The 18364-nt window shown below is 39.1% G+C and overlaps 1 protein-coding gene across 2 annotated transcripts in view; it reads right to left on the bottom strand.

The window, feature by feature from the left end:
* MEI4 (meiotic double-stranded break formation protein 4) overlaps positions 1–18364 on the bottom strand; it is a 251927-nt gene that overhangs the window by 208349 nt on the left and 25214 nt on the right. For both annotated transcript variants that reach the window (XM_086316889.1, XM_086316888.1), the window contains exon 2: positions 3023–3267. In XM_086316889.1, the coding sequence (XP_086173015.1) occupies positions 3023–3254 (232 nt within the window). In that variant the 5' untranslated portion in view covers positions 3255–3267. The remainder of the gene's footprint in view (positions 1–3022; positions 3268–18364) is intronic.

Here is an 18364-nt window from a genome sequence, read left to right as displayed (position 1 = left end):
TTGTAAACATACCCTCAGTGGTAAACAACAGCTGGGCACTGTGGATGTTATAATATTCACAGTTCAGTATTAGTGGGAACTGCTACATATGTGCCATTACACCCATCACATGACTGTACAAAAAAGGTAAGATATATTGACTGTCTGTTATTCCTAGATATTCTCAAAGAGACCACTGCATAAAAACCAGAGGGACTAAAATGTGGCTGTAAATCTTGTAACAGTATTTTTGCTCAGACAATAATGAGACTTTAGTTACATACAGATATTCAGTTCAGTTCAGTCGCTCAGTCCTGTCTGACTCTTTGCAACCCCATGAACCGCAGCACGCCAGGCCTCCCTGTCCATCACCAACTCCCGGAGTCTACCCAAACCCATGTTCGTTGAGTCCGTGATGCCGTCCAACCATCTCATCCTGTCGTCCCCTTCTCCTCCTGCCCTCAGTCTTTCCCAGCATCAGGGTCTTTTCAAATGAGTCAGCTCTTCACATCAGGTGGCCAAAGTATTGGAGTTTCAGCTTCAACATCAGTCCTTCCAATGAACATCCAGGACTGATCTCCTTTAGGATGGACTGGTTGGATCTCCTTGCAGTCCAAGGAACTCTCAAGAGTCTTCTCCAACACCAGAGTTCAAAAGCATCAATTCTTCAGATATTAGTTGAGAGTTTTCCTGAAGTTAGCTGGTGCTCTGTTACCCACAGCAGGCACAGGTTCCCTACACCTACGCATCCTCCCATGGCAGCCATACTCTTTCCACGGCTCCTTTTCTCTATCCACTCTGGAATGTTGGAACCTGCAGCCTCCCCATCAAAGCTCCACCCACCCTATACCTCATCCACAGTGACAAGGTCACTATCACTTAGATACCAATGGATCCCTGCTGTCAGTCTATATTTCCAGGCTGCTTATCCCCTCTGAGTTTTAGGACCCTACTTCTTCCTTCTAGGTATATCTGCCTGGACTCAACCTTTTATCATATACCCTGATTTCTGTGGTCACTGTCTGGATTTAAAGCATTGCAGTCCATTCTAAAGGAGATCAGCCCTGGGTGTTCTTTGGAAGGAATGATTCTAAAGCTGAAACTCCAGTACTTTGGCTACCTCATGCGAAGAGGTGACTCACTGAAAAAGACTCTGATGCTGGGAGGGATTGGGGGCAGGAGGAGAAGGATGATAGAGGATGAGATGGCTGGATGGCATCACCAACTAGATGGACGTGAGTTTGAGTGAACTCTGGGAGTTGGTGATGGACAGGGAGGCCTGGCGTGTTGCGATTCATGGGTTCGCAAAGTCAGACAGGACTGAGCGACTGAACTGAACTGAATCAACTTAATGAATTAGAGACCTCAACTGCCCTCCACACTGCCCTCCACACTCCAGCTGCCTTAACCCACTTTAAACTCATTCATAGAAGTCTCAAGTGCTTATTCTGGAAACATTCGTTTTAGTTCTAATAATCACAGATCTAGCCCGACTCCTTACTCTTCATGTGGCCTTAGGTAAACCCTTTCAGAACCTGCCTCCTTGCTTCCCATCATGGCCTGCATCAAAGCATCCTCTATGCTCCACTTTATTTGACGAACATGGATGAAGCACCTGCTGAGTCAGGCTTTGGGGTGGGTACTGAGTAGAGGGTGCTGAGCAAATCGGAGACCCTCTACTCAGCAAAGCTGGACTCAAGTCAAGGAGATAAGGCAGGGACCACCTAAGCAAATAAGTATATAACCAACAAGGGGGTGTTTGGGTTAAAAAATAACTGTGGGGGGATGCATGTAAAGTGTTCACTGAGCAAGTATGGCTTAGAAAAAAGACCTCTACGAAGGGGAGAGGCAATCATATGTCAAACACCTGATCACAGCAGAGATTCACTGAAAGAAGAGCCCATAGCGGTCAGCGGGAAGCCCAAGGTGCCGAGAGCACACGCGCTATGCAGGGAAGCAGAGGTGACATCATGGCGACATCACCACCAGTGGGAATCTGGTGCAAGGCACAACGGGGAGTCAGGAAAAGGTTTTTGGCAAAGGAGTAAGATGACATGATTTACGTTTTCAACAAATCACCAAAATTAAGTTTTACTATCATAATATGAGGGTCATCCCTCTGAGTCAAGAAGGTAAAGGGATCCTGAGGAAGGAGCTGCCCATGTGCTCTGGTGTGTCCCAGGGGGTGCCCATTTTCCCTGCCATTCTCAGGTCATTCTTATAGCCCCCCTTTCACTCTCTCATGGGGTCTTAAGGGAACCACCCTGGCCAACTCACTGCAGGGATATTCTTAAGGCTGACACCCAGAGTCTTTCCAAACCTGCTCCCCATCAGATCTTCACCTCAGTGTCCTGGGCTCTGGAATACAAAACTGGCCTGCTGGACGGGACATAGATTATCCCTGCTGCCCTGGCTCTTGTTCCTACTTCTGACCACAGGCTCTGATCACCTCACCATCAGACAGACCCTTGAGGGCCCAGATCCAAGGAGCCTCTCCAAGAACCAGAAAAATGAATGGCTTCCTTTTCTGCACTTTCTCTATGGTAACATTCATCACAATTAGGTTCGTTATCTTAGGTCTGCTTTCTCTGCTAGAATGGTTGGTACTTCATGGTAAAGGCAGTAGCTTTCCTGTGTATTTCTGGGTCCTCGCCACCCACTGCACAGCTGGTCCAGAGCTGGGACTTGATACAGGACTGCTGGACAAATTATGCAATGTAAAAGCAACATATAATACAGAGTAAGATATAACGATGAACGAGATTTTAAAATTAATTTCTCCGGGAGGCTTAAAGCAGTATTGCCTTCATCTCTAGACAATTTTTAGTCTCTAACTTCAGCCTCATCCATTAGAAAGTGACAACAAGCTATTTTTTTTTTTTTTTACTTTTAATAAATGACTAGAAGCAAACAATCTTTATAGTGCAAGAAGAAGTCTAATTTTAGGAAACCGAACAACTTGAGTGTTTTGGTAATGAGTTTCTAAGTAACTGTGAAGCTGACATAAAACAGATTGACACATCCCCAAGTTACATCCACTCACCACTCTTAAATGATCCTGAAAAAATCCTGCTCAGGAGAAGTTTCTGACGTAATTGTAGAACTTCAGCTTCCAAGGCTTCGACTTTTGATCTCCACCTTGATTCCTGCGCGGACACCATCCTAGCAAGATGCTCTGTATATTCTCTGCTGCTTTTGTCTGCTGGTTTGGAGCGGATAATTGCCAAGGCCAGGGCCAGCTTTGAAGTTCTCAGATACCATGCTTGATTATCCATCTTGTTTTTTGTCCTTGTCATGTAATTAAAAAAAATAAAAAAGTTACAGAAATTCCTTTTAACTTTTATAGTACATTTCATTTGCTCAAAATTGATTGCATGGAATAACACTAATTAATAATTTTACATTGGAAGCCATCTAACAGAACAATTTCTCAAGAAGTGAAGGCAGTGTAAAAAAAAATAAAACAGAAGAAAAATGCAAACACATGCACATTAAGTGTATTAAGATTCAAAGCAGTAGATCCAGATAACCTGACAAATCCTTGGACTGCAGAAAAACAAAGATTAATTCATTTAGTGGTTTCTAACCAGAGACACACATAGGAATCTCTGGGGGAGCTTTACACACACACACACACACACACACACACACATAAATGCCTGGTCCCATCCCTCCAAAATTCTGATTCAGCAAATCTTGGATAGGACTGAGGCTTTTATATATTATAAAGAGTTCGCTGAGTAATCAGAACCACTAACTTAAATCGTTCATTTAAATTTACACACTTCTCTCCTCTAAGCCATCCTAAGTCCTGAAGTCCATGCTTCCCAAGCCTGCATTCCTTTACCTCCTGTTTGTGTCTCTAACCAGGCCCCTCCAATCCATATTAAGAACAATCTTGCAAATATTTGCACCATTTAAGCTGTGACTCTGACTTGAATCTGCCCCTCCAAAGATTTCCAACTGCCACCGTGAGCTCACTTTTCCAAACCAGCACTGGACCACAGTCTGACCGTCAAGAGGACAACAGGACACTGCATTCAGCGGCTCAGTGCCATCACCCTTCTGAAGTACAGACGCCTGTGGACCTCCACCACGACTGACTTTCAGGGCTTTAAACATAAAATGTGTGACATTAATATATTTAATCAGTGGTTGAAAAGGACAATGGTCCAGAAAATTCAGGACTTTAACTGCCACATCTACCTACTAACACAACGCTGAATTCCACATCTCAGACTTTGTTCCCATCAGTTTCTCAAGGCTATTCCTCCACTACAGTTGGATCTCAATCATACAAATAGATGTACACAGTCCCAGGCCACTCACATTCACATCTCTGCTCCTGAATTTTCCCAAATTATGATGCTCCAACTCTTAGAGCTGCCAAGGCCCTGTGTACACCTTTCAAAGAACAGTGTATATACCCTCATATCCAGTCTTACCAGATGTATGCCCTCCTCTACAATGATTACCTATCTGATATCCTACAAATTTTCACTGACAAAATACAATCTAACAGGCAACATAATGATGTTTTATTATAATCAGAGATGAACACAAGAATGTATGTATATATATATATATATGTATATATAAAATATAATGTATATTATAGGAATATTTATAGTATCTAAAATTGGGCAATCAAATAGTTAAGTAAATAATGGTATATTGTACAAATAATTACATATCCATTCAGTACTGGAAGAAATATTTTATTATTAGCAAATGGTGTTAACAATGTACTGAGCGGAAAAAAGAGTGAGTTCACGAAATTATACATATAATAGGTTGCTCTTAATTATGTGTAAAATTGGGAATACAAAAATTAAACAGGACTCCTCTCTACTGGGAGAATTATTACTGATTTTTCCATATTTCTCTAAATTTTCCTGATTTTCTACACTGAATACATATCAAATTTTAATCAGAAAAACATTTCAAAGAGCAAAGTACAGCTGCCATTTTCCCAACCTTTCACAGCTGTGGAATGCACCATGGGTTAGCTGCTATTAAGATGGACAAACTAATGAGAGCTGTGGCCCCACTGACTTTAGCCTGGCATCAACCATCGCACTCGGCTGGCACGTCCTCCATCCGCTGTGCTGGCCATGGCGAGCAAGAGACACGCCTCTCAGCGCTTCTGAAAGGCGCCCTGGGCAGAGCGCACACAGGCGTGGACGCCGCTCCCTAAGGAAGGCTGACACTTACAGGCAACAGTACTGATCACAGGAATAATAATAATAAGTGACCTGTGTAAAGTGTTTCTGTTAGAAAAGAATCTGACATTCAACTATGAGTCATGGGAATCCGGATAATAAAAACACAGCAAACTCCTGTCATTTTGTGAAGATATTTAATTAATTGATTTGAGCAAGCTCAAGCTGATTACTTAGATGTTCTGATTGTTAAGTTATCTGATGAGATGTTAAGGGGCTTCCCTGGTGGCTCAGATGGTAAAGGATCTGCCTGCAATGCAAGAGACCCGGGTTCAATCCCTGGGTTGGGAAGATCCCCTGGAGAAGGGAATGGTTACCCGCTCCAGTATTCTTGCCTGGAGAATTCCATGGACAGAGGAGCCTTGCCGGTTACAGTAAATGGAGTCGCAAAGAGTCAGACACGACTGAACACCTAACACTTTCACTTTCATGTGATGTTAACAGTCTTAAAACCATGCTGAGTATCAGTCACCAAAAAACGATCAAATTATAAAGTTGTCCTGGATCATATGTATACCACGGTCATTCTTCTAAACATTAATCAGAATGAAATGTACCACAAATAAGCAGAATACAGTTCCCAATAGGTATCTTTGGTACAGACTTCCATGGTAGGAATCACATTCAAAACGCACAGACTACAACCTATATTCAAACAGAGAAGGCTTTTATTAATAAACCCCTTCCTATGTCTTTAATTTTTTATATGTGTATATTATAAACACATGCTTCTTTATTTTAGAATAGCATTCCTATCCTCAAAGTGCTATTTGCAAGGTGAAGGTAATTCTATTTCCCTTAAAATTTCATGGAGAAAAAGATAAGCTTCCTAGATATACCCTCTGTTTGTTTAACTGAGAAAAGAATTAGTAGTAACTTTCAGAAAGTCTTTTGTACATTCATTTTACATGCAAATAATTATAGTAAATAATTAAAATGAACATTTAATGTTCCCCAAGAAGGTATTTAATGTCACTGAATTCTTAATAGCTTAAAATACAAAATTTTAACAGTCTTTTTAGAATAGCACATTTGATCAAATTGGCTTTCTTTTCTTGCATTTGGGAACAGTCCTTACCATAGCAAAGTTCCCCACAGGGTTACAGAAAAATCCTCTGACTTCTATTCTCTTTCAAGCACGCGTGCAGCAGCAGCTACTCAATCAACAGTATTCTGGCAGCTTTTATCCACCCTGTATCTGCTGCCCCCATTTCCCTACTGAACTTCAATCTGTTATCAACTAACCAATTCTCCGTACTGTCTGAGCTGTTTTGAATTATAATCCTGAATTCTGAAGTTGCTTCACCTCCAAGATCACTGATGAAAATTCTATGAAGCCAAGAGCCCCAGGTCACTCATATATAAGAACAACTAGAGAACAATTCAGGAAAATATTTTCCTAATATGTACACAACATCTTCAAAATATTTATTCCCCTTTAGCTCAGCAATGCAAGTTCTAAAATTTTATCTTGAAGAAATGACCAGAACTACTGTACAACAAAACTTTATGCCCCTGGATGATCGTACAGGATTACTCATAACTACCCAAAAGACAAAACAAAACTTGTCAGCAGCCTGAATATACACACAATAGAAACACACTAATGAAACTATCACATATTATAAAATTTAACTGAAAATGTTGAGAAAATTTAAAAGTATGGGAAACTATTCCCCACATGCTAACTACAAATGCAAATGTTACCTCCTATATGCAAAACCACAAGGGAATAATACCTCACACCTGTCAGAGTTCCTATCATCAAAAAGAGCACAAACAACAAATGTTGGCTGATGGGTGAGAAAAAAAGGCAACCCTTGTACACTGTTGGTGGTACTGTAAATTTGTACAGCCACTGTAGAAGAGTATGAAAAAAAAAGCTAAAAACAGAACTACCATGTGACCCAGCAGTTCTACTCCCAGGTATATAGCCAAGAACATGAACAGTAATTTGAAAAGGCATCATTATTATAATACCCAAGATATATGCAAAGCATCCTACTTGTCCATCAAGAGATGAACGCATAAAGAAGATGTGGGGTGGGGGTGTGTGTGTATAGATAAATAACATGGACTATTACTCAGCCATAAAAAAGAAAGAAATTTGCTGTTTGCGGCAACATGGATGCACTTGGAGGGCACTGTGCGAAGTGAAGTGAGTCAAATAAAGACCACTGCTGCATGACATTACTCATATGCAGAATCTAGAAAATACAACAAAGCAGTGAATCTAACAGAAAGGATGCAAGCTCACAGGTAGAACAAACGAGCGTGGTACACACCACTGGGGAGGAGAGACAGTATAGGGGGAGGCACAAAATACTGGATATAAGATCGGCTCAGGATGTACTGTACAACACGGGGACTGTACTCAACGTTGTGTAGTAACTGTAAATGGAATGTAACCTTTAACAATTGTATAAAAATAAGTATATTTTTTAAAAGTTAAAAAAAGAGTAAATGCAATAAAATCAGGGAAAGAAGAACGAAATCACACACATTAAACATGCTCAAAAATGTATAACTCTCCAAGTGTTTTCAGAATTGAGGAAACACGGCCAAAAGATGAAAATTCTGCCACCTAGGTTTTCTAGTCTCCCCTCCTAACCAGCCTTGACCAAATTCTACTAATGAAATCAAGTCCCCCTGCAACCGAGTTCCCTTACTGAGTTTTTACTAATCTCTATCCAAATCTTTATTCCCTTTCTGGTGCACCCTGGCCTCAATCCTATACTAACTGAACAATAACTAACCAGAGTCAGAGAACAAATAGTGTTATTGTCAATAACATTGTTAATATATTCAAATTCCCTAGTAGGTATGATCATTAACGTACAAACTCAGGTTGTTTCTCCTAACAGGCCTCTAAGCCATGGACCACTTGGCCAGATAACCACAAACCAGAAACATCCTGACCTCTGAAACTATTATTAAGGATTAAGAAATGTCACAAATCATTTCTCCAAAGAAGACATACAGATAGATAATAAACACATGAAAAGATACTCAACATCACTCACTATCAGAGAAATGCAAATCAAAACCATAATGAGGTACCATCTCACAACAGTCAGAATGGCTGCTATCAAAAAGTCTACAAACAATAAATGCTGGAGAGGGTGTGGAGAAAAGGGAACCCTCTTACACTGTTGGTGGGAATGCAAACTGGTAGAGCCACCATGAAGAACAGTGTGGATATTCCTTAAAAAACTGGAAATAGAACTGCCTTATGACCCAGCAATCCCATTGCTAGGCATACACACTGAGGAAACCAGAACTGAAAGAGACATGTGTACCCCAATGTTTACTGAAGCACTGTTTACAATAGCCAGGACATGGAAGCAACCTAGATGTCCATCAGCAGACGAATGGATAAGGAAGTTGTGGTACATGCACACAACAGAATATTACTCAGCTATTAAAAAGAATGTGTTTGAATCAGTTCTCATGAGGTGGATGAAACTGGAGCCTATTATACAGAGTGAAGTAAGTCATAAAAAGAAATACCAATACAGTATATTATCACATATATACGGAATTTAGAAAGATGGTAATGATGATCCTATATGCAAGGCAGCAAAAGAGACACAGATGTAAAGAACAGACTTTTGGACTCTGTGGGAGAAGGCGAGGGTGGGATGATTTGAGAGAAGAGCACTGAAACATGTATATTACCATACGTGAAATAGATGACTGGTGCAAGTTTGATGCATGAAGCAGGGCACTCAAAGCCAGTTCTCTGGGGCAACACAGAAAGATGGAGTGGGGAGGGATGTAGGAGGGCGTTCAGGATAGGGCATGCATGTGTGCCCATGGCTGATCCATGTCAGTGTGTGGCAGGGGCCACCACAGTGTTGTAAAGTTACAGTCCTCCAATTAAAATAAATGAATTTTAAAAAGTAAAATAAAATTAAAGAAAAACTAAAAAGGAAAGAAAAGAAATAGCATAAGATGATGATCAGTCCCAGCACCTTTGTTCTTCCCCTTTAAAAAGTCCCTAACTCAAAGACCAGGGCTTCCCTGGTAGCTCACCAGTAAAGAATCTGCCTGCCAATGCAGGAGATGTGGATTGGGACAATCCCCTGGAGAAAGAAAAGGCAAGCCATTCCAGTTTTCTGGCCTTGGAAGCCCCATGGACATAGGAGCCTGGTGGGCTACAGTCCATGGGGCCACAAAGAGTTGGATACAACTTAGCGACGAAAAAACAACAACTCAAAGACCAAACTAGAAGGGATCTGACGCTTGCCTCCCACTCCCTTGCCTGGCGCCCCGCAGTAAACGCTGTGCTTCCTTCACAACCTGGGGTCAGTAGACTGGGTTTGCTGCACATCAGCTGAACGGACTCAAATTTTGTTTGGCAGCATTTAGCCTGTGGACCTCAGATCCTTCCATGTCCACAAGCAGATGCATGTCCCCTCAGTAGATGCGTTTTGTGTTCCTTCTAATTCAAAACACACAGTGGATTTGGAAGCAGGGGGCAGGGTAAGCCTTCCAGTAAGACTAGGCAGCAGGATACTTGCCACTGTATTCCCAGTGCTACAACCTGTACCTGGCTCACAGTAGGCCCTCTACTGAGTACTTGATGGGGTGAACAAGTGACTGAATATACCAGTGCAGGTCAGACGGTCACAGAGAGCTGCCTGGCCAGCAGCTCAGGAAGACTGTCAATTACATACTAGGGAGAACAGCACTGGAGGGAGAATGGTTCAGGAGGGGAACTCAGTTAACCTGAAGGTCACATCTGTCTCTCTTCACTTTATGAGGCATCTTTCTCAACTGTACCCAGTGAGTCTACTCCCTCTAAACTTATCTCATTCAACAGTATACCCTTAAGCTTTCACCAGTATAATTCTTGAGTAAAGAAAATACAAGATAAAACCTAGTTTATACACAGGATTAGGTCACAGGTATCTCATGTGAACCCTTCCCTTCCCAAAAACTGAAGAACATTGAATGAATGCTCCCCAAATGACTGAGCTGAATACAGTAAGCCAAGATCTGGATGCTGGAAGAAGATCCCAAGGACCAGAATGCAACATATATTTATCAACTATCAGTCTGGGGACAGCTGAGCTATGGCCATGCCAGAACAGTAAATCATTACAAGACTTTTTCAACAGGTTCAGCAAAGTTTGGACAATGTTTAACATGCAATTTTTATATCAGATCCAGCTGGCAAATTCCCTAATTATTGTTATAGTTTCAGTACATATTGTACTGTGAAGTGTTCTGCAGATTAACATCACATGAAATTTTACACAGAAGAATCAGGAGTTACTCAAGATCTCCAATCTCTTCACTTTAATTATTAATGGGGCCTTTGAAAGCCTTCTCAGCAGAGTCTGTGTAAAACAAGAGACTTGAAAAGATAATAGAATACTTACTTTTTTTTTCTGTTTCATTCCCATTATAACAGGCCAACTATCTGTAATTTTCCTGCTGTTGAAGAAACATAGACTTAAATTGTCTACAAAGTTTATTACCATGGTTTTCTTTTCATGTAACCACCCAACTCTCAACTTTTGATTCCTCAATGCCTCTTTTTTGGCATAGGGAAGATTCCCTCTGAATTCTGGTAAGGACTACTGCATACAGGGAAAGTACAAAACACATTTTGTAAGTCAGTAAAAAGTACACTGATTCAGAAATGCAGAGCTATGTACATTGTGCACAGTCAGTAATCATCTTCCATTATGTGAATCCAGAGAAGGAAAGGGGGCCTGATACCTACTATTAACACATATTTAGAAAATAAATTAGAAGAATTATAAGTTTTTCCTAGTTAAACTATTTCAAACACTTTATAAAGACACAATCCTTATTACAAAACAATCATATTGTTCTGTTAGAAAATCTGATGATCTACATAATTCAAGTTCACAAACTGCACAAATTTGGAATCTTTGTCAGGCTGTATTCTGGAAATGGAAAAAAGTCACATGTCATAAAATGAGGAAGACTGTAGGATGGAGCCAGTAACCAAAGCAAACACCAGAAGAGAGAACTGAGAGAGATTCAAGCAGTGTTAGGAGAGTGGAGCTTCTGGGACCAGATGAACCAGGGCCTGAGCTTCAAGGAAAACAGAAGACTAAACTTGGGAGATGGTGGGCACGGAGTCCTCTGGAAAAGGCCCTAACCAGAGAAGCCCCCTTTTGTAAACGTTAGGAAACAAGATGTGTTTTCTAACTGCTATCATGTCCCACCATCTTAAACTTCACTACTGAGTGCACTTGAGATAAAAATTCAAGGAAGCAGGAGCAGTTGCACAGAAATATCTTCTTTAAGGATCATTTTCAGCACTGAAGAAGTGCCCTAATTCCCATCTGTCTCACTCACAGAAGTCTCACCAAGGAGACCACTGCAGATTTCAGAGTGCATCTGATAAGGCTTCATGTCCTCTCACAGGGCCTCATTCACAGTCTTTTCGTTACCAGGTAGAAAGTTCTTTTACTTTCTACTTAAATTTGCATTTAAAAGAGATTAGAGGTCTACTTTTTTACTAGCCTGGAATAGCTTATAAAAGAGGAGGACCATTTCACAGATATTAAGCATTTTGATTCTACACATCCTCTAGCAGGTGATGTTCTTTGCACTTTTATCCCCTTTAAATTCAGCCCCTCAAATGGATATAACGTTGTTCTGCGTTTTCCAAGACTCCTTTAAGTGTGTTATCATTTTTCATAATTTTAAAAAAATAAAGAGTAAAAAAAAAAAAAAAGAACAAAGATGGGATTTTAATCTCAAAAAAAGAACAACAACAACAAAAAAAACCTCAGCACCTCAACTTGCTGCAGCAACAAACACAGAGTCAATGTGGCCCGTGCCGTAGGGCCCCTAACCAACTAAGGAATACAAGAAGCAGCAGCAGGCCAGTCCAACGATCAGCATGCTACCCTCTAGGAGAACAAAAGACAGAAGACACATGCCTCTGGGCACCAGGTGAGGGATGCAGCAGGAACTGGTCCCAAGCTTTCCTTCCACCACTTTATCCAAGACTGCCTTTACCCAGGTAGCAGGAACCATTCCAGGTCAAAAGTGTCAGCAATCCTGTGACCTAACAATTATGTCATCTGATCTTCCCAGGCAACTACACCAAACTTTCTAAACTCCCTGTTCATTTTGCTCATCAGAACCTGCCTTCATTCTTAAAATTTAGACCTGACCAATCTGAGATCCACCAACCCAAAGTCGTGATAGCTAAGACTTGGCTTCAAGGTGGCAACAAGACCAGGTCTGAACCTCAGTGCCCATGAGAAGTATAGGCAGAATGGCAGTGTATCTTTTTTATTTTTTTTAAGTAATATCATTTGTATTACGGATTTCAAGAATCTTTTTTATCATGCTATGCTGAAGCCAATAAAAGGTCTTCTATCGAAAGTAATACCAGTCTACTTCTATCAATAGAAGCTAGACTTATTAATGGCTTCATCAGGGTTCAATTTTATTCTGGGGTAATCAAGTAAAGTCATTTGTTTAAAATGATAGGAAATTCTCAAAGGTAGCTCAAGCTATAAAATAAATTTAGATCTTTAACTCATGATTTCTGTATCTAAATCTATTTGTCCTTTCAATTACGGCAAGAAAACTGTAAGATTTGGGTTTTACTCCCTTAAGGAAGATCATTAATTTACACATATATTTGGCAACTTATCTCAAAGTAAAACTTCTACTTAGATGCTCCACCTTAGTTATTTAATTTGTATCTGAAGAGCTAAATTTAAAATATGAAGGTTAAAGCAACTTACTGTTTTCAAACAAATCTAGATTGAAAGTAACTGAAAATGCAAACAGTAAACAAAAGAAATCTGGGATGGGTAAGTTAATGCAGACAAACTTCATGACAAGAAAATATTACCAGAGAGGTAGAGGAATACTTCATAATGATTTTAAAAGGTCAATTCATCATGAAGATTAACAATCCTAAATCTGCAGCAAACAAAAGCAGTAACCAAACTTCCAAATATATGAAGCAAAAATTATAAGAAGGATAGGCAAATCCACAATCATTTGCAAAGATTTTAACACACTTATTTCAGTAACTGACATGATAACTAGACCTTGAATAAAATGATGATTATATAAAAGATTGAAAAACTACTACCAACCATCTTGAACTCACTGGCATTTATAGAACATCATGACTTATAAATGCAGATGTATGCATATTCTTTTCAAGTTCTCATGGGACATTCGACAAGACAAATCATATGCTGAGATAAAATAATTCTCATTAGATTTTGTAACTATAAGAAAAATAATTAGAAATGTTCTAGAAAATCACCTTTGTTGGATAAATAATATATTTCTAAATAAAATAGGGGTCAAAGAAAAATTATAAATGTAATTAGACTACTTTGAAATCGTATTTCAAACTGAATGATAATGAAACACAACATATCAAAGTTTGAAGAAGGAAGCTAAAATAGCTTGTAAAGGAAATTCTATTTTAAATACTTATTTTTATAAAAGAAAAAGAGTTTAAATTCAGTGACCAATTTTCCCACCTTAGAAAATTAGAAAAATAATAGCAAGTTAAAACCAGAGGAAGTAGAAGGAAGGACATCATAAATATATAATCAGAATGCAGTTAAACAGAAAACAAACAATTAAAAATTTAAGAAGCAAAATTTAGTCTTAAATATTAATAAAATTGATAATAGTCCAGAAAGAATTATCAAGAAAAGAGAAATAACACCAGTCATACTATGATCAGGAATAACAGAAGCGATTTCACTACAGTGTATCCTTCAGCTAGTAAGAAATAAGGCAAAATTATGAATGATTTATTTTAATATTTGAGAACTTATGATGATATATTTCTTGAAAAAAATATACTGACCAACACTGACAAAAGACAAAGAACTCTGGCTAGCCCTACATCTCACACACGCACTCATACAAAATTTCATTCCCATGTGGTTTCACCATATGACTTCCCTGGTGGCTCAGACGGTTAAGCGTCTGTCTACAATGTGGGAGACCCAGGTTCGATCCCTGGGTCGAGAAGATCCCCTGGAGAAGGAAATGGCAATCCACTCCAGTACTATTGCCTGGAAAATCCCATGGACAGAGGAGCTTGGTAGGCTACAGTTCATGGGGTCCCAAAGAGTCAGACACGACTGAGAGACTTTACTTACTTACTTATGGTTTCACTAGTAGGTTCTATTTAACAATGAAAGAAGAAATTGTACCAAGTTTATACAAAGGCTTTCAAAAACTAATGGAGGGAGCATAAAACAAACTTTATAAACTCCTTTTGTGAAAAACAGAAGAAAGAGAAAATACCACACCTTGTTTTATAATTTGATATATATATTGGAATAACACTGATACTAAAATTACAAAAATATTATAGGGGAAAAAGAAACACTGCAAAACAATACATGTAATAAAAACAGATTCAAAAATCCTTTGCACAATATTAGTACATCAAAACACATCATTTTATAAAAAGAGGAATCATTATCACCAAGGAAAGTTTTCCAAGATTGCTTTAACATTCAAAATTAAACTCATACAGAGTGAAGCAAATCAGAAAGAGAAAAATATATTGTATGTTATCACATATATATGCAATTTAGAAAAATGTAACTGATGAACCTATTTGCAGGGCAGGAACAGAGATGCAGACATAGAGAACGGACTTGTGCACAAGGCAGGGGAAGGAGACTTTGGGAATAATTGAGATAGTAGCATTGACATGTAAACACTGCCACCTGTAAAACAGACAGCTAGTAAGAAGCTGCTATGCAACACAGGAAGCTGCATTGTAATGGCAGAGGGATGGGACGGTAGGGTGGGAGGGAGGCTCAAAAGGGAGGGCAATGTATGTATACTTATAGCTGATTCATGCTGTTGTAGAGCAGAAATTAACACAACATCGTAAAACAATTATCCTTCAACTTAAAAAGTAAAAAAAAAATTAAGTTAAAAGATCACATAACTCAACATATTAGCAAAATAAATTATTTTAAAAACAAAATATAATCATTTTAATAGTTTTATAAGAAATGTTTAAAAAATTCAAACTGGTTCATAATTGAAAAAAATTCATAAATGCAAACAACAAAAGAATACAAGTGAATTTATTCACTGTGATAAAGTTATACAAAAATCCACAGGAAACATTATACTTAATGATGAAACACTGAATGCCTTATCATTAAGACTGGAAATATAACTAGGGTATACATTCTCCTCAATTCTATTAAATACTTTACTGGATATAACAGGAAGTGAAAGTCACTCAGCTGTGTCCAACTCTTTTGCAACCCCATGTACTATACAGTCCATGGAATTCTCCAGGCCAGAATATTGGAGCCGGTATAGTCTTTACCTTCTCCAGGGGATCTTCCCAACCCAGGGATCAAACCCAGGTCTCCCGCATTGTAGGCAGATTCTTTCCCAGCTGAGCCACAAGGGAAGCCCAAGAATACTGGAGTGGGTAATCTATCCCTTCTCCAGGGGACCTTTCCGACCCAGGAATCCAACCAGGGTCTCCTGCATTGCAGGCAGATTCTTTACCAACTGAGCTATCAGGGAAGCCCAACAGGAAGTGAAATACAGAAATGAAAAGATATGTAGATTGGAAATACAGAAGTAAAACTGTGTGTGTGTGTGCTCAGTCACTTCAGTCCTGTCCGACTCTTAGCAACCCCATGGACTGTAGCCCGCCAAGCTCCTCTGTCCATGGGATTCTCCAGGCAAGAATACTGGAGTGGGTTGCCATGCCCTCCCTCCAGGGGATCTTCCCAAACCAGAGACTGAACCAGTGTCTCCTGCATCTCCTGCATCACAAGCGGATTCTTTACCGCTGAGCCACTAGGGAAGCCCAGTAAAAGTCTACTCATTACTATACAGCACAAATGTCTAAAGGAAACCCCTAGGACTCTGAGAACAATTGATAGAATTTATCAATCAATTTAGCTAGGTCTCAGGACACAAGGTCAATATGCAAAAATCAATTAAAGTTTTAGAATAATGATGATGATGAATAAATTTAACAGCAGATATGAAAGACCTCCACCTTGAAAAGTATAAAACATTCAGTTCAGTAAAACTGAAGACCTAAATAAATCAAGATATACAATGTCCATGGACTAGAAGACTTAATATTATTAAGATCTTGAAAGTGAAAGTGAAAGTGAAGTTGCTCAGTTGTGTCAGACTCTCTGCGACCCCATGGACTACAGCCTACCAGGCTCCTCTGTCCACGGGATTTTCCACGCAATAGTACTGGAGTGGATTGCCATTTCCTTCTCCAATTCTCCTAAAACTGACCCAATTAAACAATCCTGAATCAAAATTCTGATCAACTTCACTGTATAACTTGATAAATTAATTTGAAATTTTATACTGAAACTTAACAAAAACTAGAATAGCAAACATAATCTTGAAAAAGAATAAAGTTCCCTTGTGGCTCAGCTGGTAAAGAATCTGCCTGCAATGCAGGAGACTTGGGTTCTATCCCTGGGTTGGGAAGAGCCCCTGGAGAAGGGAAAGGCTACCCACTCCAGTAATCTGGCCTGGAGAATTCCATATACAGTCCATGGGTTCACAAAGAGTTGGACAGGACTGAGCCACTTTCACTTTCACATTAAACAAATCAAACTGCTTAGCTACAACACAATATACAGCCAAAGCAATCAAGACCATGTGGTATTAGAATAATGATATACAAATATATCAATGGAACACAACAGTGAGTTAAAACTTGATCCAAACTTTTAGACTCAATTCATTTTTGACCAAGAAACCATGGCAACTGGGAAAGTAGAATCTTGTCAACACACAATCCTAGAACAGTTCATTAAATATATGGGAAATGAACATTTCCATCTATTCAGATCTTACAGAATAATCACATCTAATTGAATCACAGACCTAAACATAAAAACAAAAACTAGAAGGAAACAGAATGAATTAGGGAGTGAGAAAGATTATTGATATTGGTCATAAAAAGTATTGATCATTAAAGAAACACTGATAATATAGACATCATCAAAATTAAATCTGCTACTCATCAAAAAACATCATTAAGAAAATAAAGAGAAAAACTACAAACTGGAAAGAAATATTCACTATATATTTACCTGACAAAGGACTTGGATACAACTCTATGAAGAACAGATAAAAATCATTAAGGAAAAAATAACTACTAAAAATGGCCAAAAGCTATAAACATATGTCATAAAAGCAGCTATAAAAATAGTCAAGATATGAAAGGTTACTCAAAGTTATTAGAGAAACACAAACTAAATCACAATGAGACACCACTTCACATCCACAAGAGCTAAAATTAAGAAGTGTATGAATAAGTGAAACTCTCACACATGGCTGGCAGAAATGTAAAATGGCCTGACCATTTTTGGAAAAAGTTTCACAGTTTCTCAAAAAATTGAATGTATAATCTTTCTATAACCCAGGAAATCCACTCTTATTTACCTAAGAGATAATATAAAGATATGTGACAAAAGAAGTGTAAAAGAATATTCATAGCCACTTTATTTGTAACAGCCCAAAACTAGAAATAGCCCATGTGTCATCAGTTAACAGGATGGAATAAACAAATTCTGGCATATCCACACAATGAAATACTACTGAGCAAGGGATGAACCACAGATGCACTCAACACCATGGATGAATCTCAAAACACTATACTATGTGAATAATAGAAATACACACAGAAGTACACAAACTCTAAGCTTCCATTTAAATGAAGTTCTAAAACAAAGCATTGAAAAATATGATTAATGTTTTCTCTATGAGATGGAGGAGATTACCTGGAAAGAAGAATGAAGGGATTTTCCAGGGTGACAGTAACATTCTGTATTTCATGGGGCTGATATACCAGAGAAGGCAATGGCACCCCACTCCAGTACTCTTGCCTAGAAAATCCCATGGACGGAGGAGCCTGGTAGGCTGCAGTCTATGGGGTCGCTGAGGGTTGGACATGACTGAGTGACTTCACTTTCACTTTTCACTTTTATGCACTGGAGAAGGAAAGGGCAACCCATTCCAGTGTTCTTGCCTGGAGAATCCCAGGGACAGGGGAGCCTGGTGGGCTGCCGTCTATGGGGTCGCACAGAGTCGGACACAACTGAACTGACTTAGCAGCAGATATACATGGGTGTGTTAAGTCATCAGAGCCACTAATGATA

This window comes from Bos grunniens, chromosome 9 (genome assembly GCF_055505025.1).
Source record: "Bos grunniens cultivar Pamir isolate PY7600 chromosome 9, Bosgru_T2T1.0, whole genome shotgun sequence".
In the NCBI taxonomy this organism is placed as follows: domain Eukaryota; kingdom Metazoa; phylum Chordata; class Mammalia; order Artiodactyla; family Bovidae; genus Bos; species Bos grunniens.
Note: the sequence above shows the minus strand (reverse complement) of the source record. Positions and strands in the feature narration are given on the sequence as shown.